The sequence below is a fragment of the Orbicella franksi genome, chromosome 5 (assembly GCF_964199315.1).
Source record: "Orbicella franksi chromosome 5, jaOrbFran1.1, whole genome shotgun sequence".
NCBI classification, from domain to species: domain Eukaryota; kingdom Metazoa; phylum Cnidaria; class Anthozoa; order Scleractinia; family Merulinidae; genus Orbicella; species Orbicella franksi.
The window spans coordinates 29,609,382-29,620,892 of NC_138149.1; the positions used below are offsets into that span (position 1 = coordinate 29,609,382).

Consider the following 11,511-nt stretch of genomic DNA (forward strand, 5'->3'; position numbering starts at 1 on the left):
CTACAAGATGAAACGCACTATTCCAACCCTGTCAAAGAAATGTTATGTACGCAGAACACAGTATTTGTTTCACCGGGTCCTTTGATATAAGGCGATGCTTACCGATACTAATAATCTGGAAAATCACAACACAGGCTAAATCAAGTCTAATTTTATTCCCAGATTCCTATCGTTTAGGCTTCTTAGCCAATTCAGTTAACGAAAGTCAAAACCTAACACACTTGAAAAAATATCGAGGAAACATACGAGTGGACCCTTCCCTTTGGTTTTCCACGAATAACACAAGAAAAAGGAAATAAATAAAAGTCATCAGTTTCCAGCTTCATGCTTCAGTGTATCTTTGCCTTGGATTATCGGCAACGTTTTTAACTTGCTCTTGTGTAAGCTATTTGTCGAGTCTAAGTTGTTCAGTTAACGTTAAAATAGACGTTATCGGGTTACATTGGTAAACAGTTGCCATTTTCCCTTCCGAATGTCCATAGAATGAGCGGGAGTCAAAGTTTTTAGGTCTTAAAGCTCGCTGGTTATTTTAGCGGTACATCAAAGGATTTCTTAGCGATTCAGATTTGTTAGTTAGAAGCCATAATTTACTGCTTTGCTAGAAGCCATAATTTATTGAAATTCTAAAAGGAGTGAAAGTGTTCCTAAATTTTCAAATTATCAAAGAAAATGTCTTGGCCAGGTAGTAAAATGTTTGCCAGAATTAAAACATATTTTGAACTACACGAGAACTGGAAATTCTATTTAAAATTCTATTATTATATTCAGTCGTTGATATTTAAATATTTTCAACTGGTAAGTAGGAATATATGTCTTTTCGGATGCAAATGATTTACAACAGTGGATAAAATCATTTTCGCTTTATTTAAGTCTGTTTTTATTATTATTATTATTATTATTGACACAATTGTCTTTGAGAAAAGGAAAGCATAAGGTTCCCGGGAGTCATAATACACTTCAGGAACATAATACACTTAAAAATAAATCTTACATTAAAAAGTATAGTAGAAATCTTAACTATGCTTCTAAAAAAATCTCAATATTTCAACTCAGGCAAGACTTACACAACCTTAGAAATGTCGCCGGAAATGTACAAACCAGTTATCTTTGTTTACACGAAATCGACGACGTATTAAAGTAGTAAGTTTGTAAGAGGTTTAGACATAAATATCTTTATGTTTTACTCAGCAAACAAAGAATGAATTAATGAATGCAGTACTTGTTTTCAAAAAGAAGTGAGCAAATTTCGTTTAAGAATTTTGAACTAGAAAGAAATTCATTTTCCCCAATGAGTTGTTAATTTCAGTCAAACTCAAAAGTCATCAACGCTACGAGACTAATCGAACCAATTGCCCATCGTCATCATGATCATCAGAAACAGGCAAATTTTGTTGATCGTATCTCACATCACCCATTGATGCAGACATCGTTCACCTAATACTCATCAAAAACTGATTTTTTTTTTTGCATTGCCTTTTGTGTTTATTTATTGTCCTTTTACCCAAAATCCGAGTAAAGTTCATTTTTCAATAACGAAGAGGCATCTCAACAGTTTGAGTACCATCTTAAGTGACAATATTTACATCAGCTGCTGCCCAGAGGGCAATAAAAAATGAAAGAGAGAAAAAGCCCTGGCGTGGGGAATATTTCAGAAGTATTATACATACTACATGTTATACATTAATATATTTTAATTGTTTTTTTTTTGTTTTATTTTTTTAGTAATATATTTAGCAATTTTTTCTCTTGCTTATTTTAAAACAAAGAGATGGTGGGCTACGATGATTGCACAATTCAAGAGCAAACTGGAAGAAAAAAGCATATACCGCTAACCAATATAATTTTTCACTGAATAAAATAGATGAAAAATAAAAATGTTATGTGGCACTTGATAAGGACACATTCTGGAGAGATTTGACTTCTGTAGAAACAATTTGGAAGTTAGGAATTCTTATTGTTATGACTGAAAGGCCAAAGAACTAACTGAAAAAAAGGTAATCTTAGCTGTTGATTACTAACTTCTGACAGAAGCGAATTGCCTCTGGCTCGAAGAGATCAGTAAATTGAAGATATGCTTGCTAGAAGTTTTTCTTTGTTATTGTTTTATGCTGTATTATGATTGTTTATGGATTTAATTCGTTTGCCCTAGCTTTCAAAATAAAATGAAAAGGAAGCAAGGCGAATGTAGTCAGAGATTCAAATGAGAAATATTCAAGGGCTTGAATAAAAAAAGAAATATTGTCACGATTATGAACTTAATCAATTATATTAATGACTTACGCTGGCGCCAGACTAACATTACTGCATTAAAATAGAAAAATTAGCAAAGCAGATGAAAAGGAGAGAAAATGGGAAGCATTTGTATCAACCACATTTGCATTACCTGGAGAGGAAAATTCTTTGCTGGAATTTATTTTCGTGAAAAACGTCTATAATGTTGCGAGACGTGGTAATTTCTGCAAAGAACTTGACAACTTTACACACCTTCGAGTCATAGCTGTTCTCGAGCGTTTCCTGTGTGAATAACAATTAAGTTAATTTAGTCGCTTAGTAAAAGGACCTACTTAATTACATCACATACTATGAGGCTTGAATCGTAACCCGTTATTACATAACTGATTTGAAAATAGCGGCTTACCCATCAATGCAGATATATCACGAATCGGTATAAAACAATAAAAGGCCTAAATGATTTAATCCAAATATTACCATACCGAATCACAGCACATATACTACGTGGAAAGAAGAAAAGATTAAACGAGAATTGCAATTATTTATCTAGCTACAGATTTTGGGTTGTTTGGCAGACATGCATGATTGTCATATATGTCAGTGGTAACTCTGAAAAATTTGAAATATATATTCAACAATTATTTTAATTTTTTGACTTTTGTATAAGCTTTGGCGCCAGTATAACTCGTTTAACAAGCAATAAAACGCTGGCTAAGTAAAATAACGACACCTGGCCTGAAAATCTTTTCGTTTGATCACACGGTTATACACCGGCTCCGAGGGTGGGAAATATTAGTCCAAGTTATCTAACCTCCTACGGTGATACTGTTTTCACAAGGGGTGGCCATGCTGCAAACAGGTCAGGTGCTTTTTGCAGTAATGAGAGCCTTGAATATGAGTAAGTTTAATAGAGCCAGATTTTTCAACCCGATCTACAGATTGTTTAGAAAAGACTAATAGAAGACAATTTAAGTTTACAGATAAGATGAATAGGGTAATATTCCTTCGGCACAATAACTGGCGTCAGACAAAACACCAACGTTGAGAGGCAATAGTTCACAGAGAACAGTCGAGAAAAGTGCTGTTAAGTAGTGGGTTAGCTTCCCCGCTGATCAGGAGAAAAGTGGAATGGGTGGCTGAAAGGGTTCGTGGGCCCTCTCTGAATTCATGTCTTCTCTTTGTGAATGCATTCATTTTTTTAGAGAAAAAAATGATCCAAGATGTAAAACGTAGTTTCAAAGCATATTTACGGCCCATCGTTATTCTTAATGAGCTGGCGTCGCCTTTAGGACCGAGGCACCTATGAACCCTTAGTGCCCAAAAAGAACTAAATATCGAAACTGGCAGAAAAGAAGGACCCTCTACTCTCTTGCTTTTGGCAATTATTTCTTGCGTTTGCCCAAGTAAACGGGATTTTACGTTAAGTCTTTCATGGTTCCTTATTTTGAACAAATACAGCAAACGAGCTGTCCTTTTGCTTGGCAACATTAAGTCTTACCTTCCAGGTTTCCAACTAGAAGGAATATAGAGAGCCTAAAAAAGTCGCTTTGCTTCGTCTTAACGCCTTATCTTCGCCGGCAACTTCATCCTTTAGTCTATCTGTGTTATATTAATTTACTCTGCCCGGACTTTCCAAATTAAGCAAGGGGTACTAGATCAACACAAAAACCATTATTGATAGTTCTCTTTATTCGCGCCGTCCTCGTCGTTTTCCTTGAAAATACAGTTGTAATGAAATGGTGGTAAACTGTTTTGTGAACTAAAAAGTTGAAGAAAGATTGGAGATCTCTTCCCAACCAAAACATATACAGCCCTTTGCTCCTTCGTGATTGTACGTGGACTTTGAAATAAATTAAACTTAACGCAGCTGAACAGCTGTCCGAGCTAAATAAAGCTGACCGGCAAAAGAGCAAAATTGCTTTAGAATATTACCAACCTTCGGCTTATTGACTAGAGTGATTAATTATGGTATGCAAAGGAGAAAATATGACACTGAAAAATTACGCGGCTGAAATAAGTAAAAAAAAAAAAAAAAACGAAACAAACAATCCCAGCGTGAGTTCAGAGTATTAAATTCAGAAACTTGTCAGTTGTCAGTTCTTTTTGTTTTTGCTGTTAATTTGTCCTCGTTTTGATGATTACACCGTTATATTGGATAAAAATCTTTAAGTTAATATCGACGAAACGAACTAAAGCTGGCAGCTTTTTTCCTACCGTAACTACGATAAAAAGCTCACTTGAACTGATAACAGGACCCCAAATCGTAGACGCCAAAATTTCCGACTGAACAAGCCCTCCGAAATAGAATATATTGGCTTGAATTTTGTGGTAGCTGTTTATGAACAAAACCATTTCCGTTTATCACATAGTAGAAAGCTTTTTAGACATTGTCCTTAATTGTACCTATACTTTTTTAGAATTGTATATTTTTTTATGCATGCCCGACTTTTTCTGAAAAGCAAAATTATTTCTGCTAGTAAATACCTATAACAAAAATATAGCAGCCAAGAAAGCTTCTGAACAAAAATTTACCCAGGGCTTACTTTGAAACTTACGGTAGCTAGAGGAAGTTATTTTTTTCAATCAGATATGTTAATATTTTCAATAATTTAACTGAGCATTTCATAAAAAGGTTCACACAAAATAAAATGGAAGCAAAAAAGAGTTTAAAAAATATTGCATTTCCGTTTATACTGGGCTATTATATTAACCATTTCGGCAGTGAGAGAACAAACTTATTACTTAACTCATCCAGCCATCGAAAAACAAAACCAAACAAGACCGCGGGCTAGCTTCCTGCTCTTTTCGAAAACTGAGTATTAATCAGTTGTCACCCTACTGGCTTTTTGGTCTGAGGAAGGGCAAGAGAAAAAGCTAACGGCAAGGTTACTCTGGCAAAGAAACGTAACTACCTCTATTATACTACTATTATATTGTTCTCAAGGACAGTTAAAATCGACCAGTTGTTTAAGACCTATGTTTGAGTTTACTGCAGCGTACAACGTCAGTGGGTATCGCAAACCTCAGTCTCTCTCTAGAACAAAATACAAAATCAAAATACTAAAATGAAGCCTTTGGCATAGCTTTAGGCCGGAAAAATAACGAGGAGCGACCTTGAAAATAGTTGCAGAAAGCCTATCTAATATTCTCATAAGAATTTTTTTAACGTCATATGACAACCCAGAGAAGAAATAGTCAAAATGCTTGCGGTCTTCTTTCATTCCATATAGCACTAATATTACTAAAAAAAAGAATTGATAACCACTCGAAATAATTACACCTTACTGATCAGTTTCAATATTCCCATAACTGACTTTTAAGGAGTTACTCGATATCGACTGACTTCTCGAAATCTATCTTACTCGTCAACATTTGATCGTGACTTGCTATCGAATTATGTTGAGCCATGAGAGAGAGGAACGATGCATTGAAGCAATTTTCAGTTAATTTCTTCTTAAAGCATAAAATATCTTTCGATGGAGGAAGCCATTTAACAGTATACAAAAACTTCATAGATTAAAAATATGACTAGGGCAAATATGCCATAATATTTTTCGCGTAATTAACCATCATTCCATGTGCCCAAAGAACGATGGAACATTCTGTAAAAAGAATAAATACCAAAACATAGATCGATTTACATAACCGCTGAGAGATCGAATTTGCGCCGATAGCAGCCAAACAATCACTAAATCAATAAGCAATACTACACTGTTTCCTAGTTTACATAGCTTTGTCTAAATACGAGGGGTTCGCAGAATTTGAGACAGTTAGGCAAACCCGAGACGCAGTCGAGGGTTGGCATAACTTTCCAGAATTCTTTCCCCCACCCTCCTCCCCCCAAGTGTTTATATGTGACACAGAAAAAGTACTCTATTGTTTTTATAAAATATTTCTCAAGAATACGCGCCAATCTAAAACTTCACAACCGAGTTTACATTCTCACATTTCTAAACACACCTTCCGAACAATGAGAGCGCACGTTGTATCATAGACATTTTATAGAAAACTAATCCAGCGAGAGTGTGTGCAGATGACGTTTGTGTTGTAACATATATACTTCAGCAACTGTTATCTGGCATTGTATGTCCTCGTCATATAACAGTGAAGTATATAAATTAGCGTTTACTGCTGGAAGCCAATACTGTAATTTTCAATAGATACAAAACTTTTACATTTTGTAAGTTTTGGTTTACTCTCTCGCCTGTACTTTTTTTCAATTTTGTTATGGTTTAATAACAAGATGAAGTGAGGTAAATGATAGATTAATTCATGAGAAGAAAAAGATCTAGGAAAAAGCAATTATATTTTCCTCAGAGGGTTTATAAAATGTTACAAAAATCAGTAACTCTTAAGAGATATTTATTACTGTGCAAAATATCTGTCACAGATAGCCTCTGTTAACAATTTTTGCTTCATTAGTTTTTCGTAAAAATATGTATAAGGAATTTTTAATAAAACGTCTTGCACTGAAATCATTTTTCTCAACGAAATGTTGCAAGTATGACCGACGAAACGTTACATGTGGGAGATTAGCCGGTCATTACAAGTTCCCGGATATAGAACAGTCCCAGAATGAACTGTTTGTTTTGTTTGCTGTAATTTTACATTTTCCAGATGTCATAGCCGTTTCAAGCGTTTTGTAATCATAACGTTAACAGCCTTTTATCTCAAACACTTAAAATAATTATCAAGCCTTCTAACAATGATTAATTTGGCTTTCTTATAATCGTGAAAACCATTACTGAATGTATAAACACTTGTCTAGCCTCCATTTTGCGCGAAAATATGCACGGATATTTGTCCGGGGACATTATCTGTTCCGAGAAGCGAGTAGCCTGCGTAGCAAGCGTTTCTGTGAGGTTCGGGAGCAAAGAACTACATCGCGAAAAATAGAGCAAGTAAAAGTGGGGGGAGGGGGAGGGGAAGGAAGGAAGGAAACGCTTGCAGACAAACCCGTGGATTTTGAAACCGCCCACACGCACACTGAGATGTCATGCTGCCATCGGCTGTCATAAATTTTCTAGCCTGCGAAGCAAGCGTTTCTGTGGGGTTTGGGAGCAAAGAACTACAGCTCTCGCCCTATTTTCCGCGCAGGCAAAACACCGAAAATCCCGTTCCTCGGTCTTTGTTTCCTCTCAAGCCCCACAGAAACGCTTGTTACGCAGGGTAAGAGGCGAACAGTGTTCCGAACGCGTAGCTCGAGGAAAACTGTGAGTTTTAAGGAACAGATAATGTCCACGAACAAATATCTGTGCATATTTTTACGCCAAATGGCGTTTTTGTGTTTATTGACCTTTAAATATTTTTCGCAACGCACACAGTTTTGAAAATTGGGGAATATTCTCAGATATTCCACAGTCTTAGCTGGGGAATATTCGGTCACGTGACGTATCTAGACCAATCGCGCGCGAGCGAAAATATTTGATGAATTATAAGAGGTGATATTTCTTCCAGTGTATCATCGATCAGCCGCTAATTCGCTAGCTGTGTGTACGGGTCAAAAAGCCTGTATGGTTTCCGTGCGTTGGCGGGTAAGACAGCTGAGGTTGACAAAATACCGGTGAAAAACTTGATTGACAACAGTTATACGGCATGCCATTTCCAGGGTGACAGTGTTGATTGCAGTGATGAATTCCCGGATGATGGGAACCGTACATGTTCCCGGATGTGCGCATGCTGAACTCCATTTCGGCCGCGATCTTTCTCTTCCATTTGGTACGGCGATTTTGAAACCAGATCTTTATTTGAGTTTCAGTTAGCTTGAGTGATTTTGAAAGCTCTGTTCGACGAGAGATGGTCAAGTATTTGCTTCTCCGAAATTCGTTCTCGAGTTCTTTGACTTGCGTTGTCGTGAACGCGGTCCGTTTCCTCTTCTTGGATGAATCTCGACCTCTTCGTCTCTCTCGCGTGTTGCCCTCCTGCTGTAGTACTGGAAGAATAATATAATTTATCAAATAACAAATAAGCTCATAAATATTATTTTTAAAAGGGTCTACTTTCTAGTAATGTTAGTTACCAGTGTCGCTGAAAATTGACAGAGATTGAGCTGTTCGACGTTTTATTTGGTGACGTTTTATCCAGAAATGTTCAAATCCTGCCTAAAATAGTCTTATTAGAACATGCTTGGTCGAAAAGGCTTTACTCTTCTAAAAAAAACGTGGTTTTCAATGAAAGCGATACTAATTACATCCAACTTCTTCGACCAACCTTCCGAGTTCAGCACCACCTAGGCTTACAACTAAGCGGTCCGATGTAACTGCAAAATTCATTGGCTTCAGAATTTGGCCAAATTGACTCGTTTGACAAGTTACTTTGGGAACAGTTTGGCACAGTTTTTAAAACAAGCGAAATAAATCAACTTGGCCTTATATTTGAGCCAAATAAATTTTCAAAACTCTGAGGACTTGGTATCAAACCGTCTTGTGAAAGAATATGCAGAGCATCTTCACAAACACTGAGAAAGACACGTCTCACATGCCATCCAGCCTACCAGGACGCCTGACCAGTCCTATGTGTAAGCATCGATCATGTAAAGAACATATTGATAGAATGACTTTTTTTGGAGATTTTTATTTGAAAAAGTTAGAGTCATCAGATCATATCAAAGAGATTTTTGCATTGGTTACCAGTTTTGACCTTAACGACTCTTTATCTACGCTCATATCACACATCATTGAGCATTTTAATTAAATTTCTAAAATGCTTTATGAATCTCAATAAACACTACAAATATTCAGTGTCAATCTAACTTTCAATTAGAGGAGAATTTGAGCAATTTTTGGCAAGTAAAATTCGTTGGCCCAACCGTTTGCCTTTGGCACGCGAACAGTAAAGGTTGTATAAAAGTGTTAGATAACAGCTATTAAAAGTTTGTAAATTAAACTTTTTCGATCACTGAAATCACCATTAAATTCTAATGACGATCTCAAAGATCATGAACGTTTAGTATACAGCTTTTTTTTACGCAAAATAGTTATATATTTTTACTTGGCGAAAAATCAACTTTATGAAAAGGTTGATTTTGCATAAGTTGGTATAAAACAGTTGAAAACATGATCAAACCTATTTAACTTTAAGAACACTTGAAATATAGCGCAGAGATAAAATCAAAAGCAAACTCCTAGATTTTTTAACTTTTATTTTCAAAACAACCTAGCAAGCCTAGTTAAATTATATTTAAACACTTTAAAATCCTTAGGTTAGTGAAACTGGGAGCCATAAGCAAGTCAGGCACCTGTTTCCATTGCGTCAATGGCTCTCAGTTTTCGTACAGTCTCTTCCGAGAAAGTTAGTTCAAACACTGTTAAACTTAATTTGCTCATAATTTATCAAAAATAAATGAAAACGACAATTTACCTAAAGAGCTATTAAGAAATTACAAGAAATCTTATCACTTAAACATAAAAATGATCATTGACACGAAGTACACAGCTATTGATAAGAGGGACTACTCTTAATGAACAACCTTAGTAGTAGTTCGATTATTCTGTAGTTTTATTCTGTTTGCAAAACTGCTTCTCTGAGATTTTCGAAACACGTCCGAATTTTGCTCAATTCTGGGAGCATTGCTACAAGAAAAAAAAGCGACTTGCATTGTGCCTCTAAACTCTATGGTAAACCAAAAAAAAAAAAACACGATCAGGCAATACTCTAAACCATGTTTGACGAACTTTTTGGAAAATTCTATCTCTCTAAGAATTTAAAGGCTCCAAGAGTTACCTAAAGAATGATATTTTTTCCGGGGTCTCCACAGTGGGGAAGTTTTTGAGTATTCTGATCACGTACCAAAATTGAGAAACATTTTTCATGGTGTATATTATCGCAAGCTAATACGAGATAGTCACGGAGCTTCTGTGGGTTGAAAGTTTCATGAAGGAGTACATTCTGAACAATTCAAAAGATTTCGTAAGCTAAATAAATTTGACCACCATTGAATTGTCTTCGCCCCCTTTTCCACTTCTTTTATGAAGCTTATTTTACTTTCTTCAAATACAGCAAGTACGTGCTGTAATCTCTTAACCTCAAAATTAAAAACATCAACTGAAACCATTAAACTCGTCTGTAAAACAAGCCCATTTGTTTAATTAAGGTTTCCATTGTACGCTTGATTTTATTCCATAGTACGTTTACAGGAAGCCATTCAACGCAAAACCTTCAGTTTCACATCAGAACGTGGTCACTAATCTATAGAAAGTGTACTCACTTTTCTCTCCAATCTATTCACTTACTGGCTGAGTGTTTTCCAAGACTTATTATCAAACCTTAATGGGTTCTTACCTAGCCTGCAAGGGCTCGCTTTAGTAAACCTATCAAATTAAATAAATATCGGTGCTTATCTACTTCGTGACGTCGAACGTAGTTATTTTCAGACCACTTACCGGTTGTTTTCCGTGATCTATCAAAGGGTGGGCAATTATGGGGCTGATAATGTGGCCATGTGTTCAAAGAGCCACAAAGAAATGGAGGAAACATCTGAAATGCCGGCCGAACATACTCAGTCGGGTTGGTCGGAGGCTCAAATTGAAAATTAGTTGGCTCTTCCTCTCTCTTGTCACTAAGAATGTTATCGATTGAGAAACTTGATGACGCGCCACATGCGTTGGATCGAGGTTCCATTATATAGCTTTCAAGGTATCTTACTCTCCAGTCCGACTTGTTGGTTTCCTAAAACCAATAAGTCACTAAGAATAACTAAAGACTGGCAGCCTCCGGTAAACGACTTAAATACTGATCGATATCACACAGCGGAACCTGTTATTAGCTTTTAAAGGATTTCATTGGCTAATTGATTAATTAAACCTAACCAGTGCCAGTGTTTTGATCAACGTCTTATTATCTGAACAAATTGTGGCGACTGTTTTTTGTCTGTGGCTGCCAAACATTTTCGAAACATATTAAGTAAAATCTGAGGATATTTTCCAAGTCGAATATATTTGTGAGAGTTTCGAATTTCCATGCCTATTGCCATGTTTAGGAATGGACAATGAAGTTCACGCCGATAGTTATTATAAAACAATTAAGCGGCAGCATTATCACTCTATTAGTACACCGAATTATCCGTTTATTCTTGATTATGATAACACCCGGAACATTTTACTTAAGCAAATGAAAACACGAATAAATTCATGTAATGTCCGTGTGTGATTCCTAAGCACTAGAGCTAGAAACAGACGTACTACTTTGTTTTTCCTTTTGCATTGTACTGTGTTGGCGTTCGTATCGGCTTGTTCAATAGTTGCCCCGTTTAATAACCTCGCAGTGGGATATCGAGTGTTA

At 36.1% G+C, this 11,511-nt stretch overlaps 1 protein-coding gene across 1 annotated transcript; it reads right to left on the reverse strand.

Annotated features, from left to right (window-relative positions):
• Positions 1–6,553: 6,553 nt before the first annotated feature.
• LOC145487235 (uncharacterized) lies at positions 6,554–10,920 on the reverse strand. The gene is made up of 2 exons (XM_081465959.1): positions 10,614–10,920; positions 6,554–8,164 (listed from the first exon to the last, which is right to left on the reverse strand). The coding sequence occupies exons 1-2, from the start codon at positions 10,849–10,851 to the stop codon at positions 7,716–7,718; spliced, it is 687 nt and encodes a 228-aa protein (XP_081322085.1). The 5' UTR covers positions 10,852–10,920; the 3' UTR covers positions 6,554–7,715.
• Between the last annotated feature and the right edge of the window lie 591 nt (positions 10,921–11,511).

Excerpts from the sequence above, each read along its gene's own strand:
- LOC145487235 (XM_081465959.1), bottom strand. The coding sequence starts at position 10,851 with ATGGAACCTCGATCCAACGCATGTGGCGCGTCATCAAGTTTCTCAATC. Across the intron at positions 8,165-10,613 it reads TAGATCACGGAAAACAACCG|TACTACAGCAGGAGGGCAAC; the intron begins GTAAGTGGTCTG and ends TTATTCTTCCAG.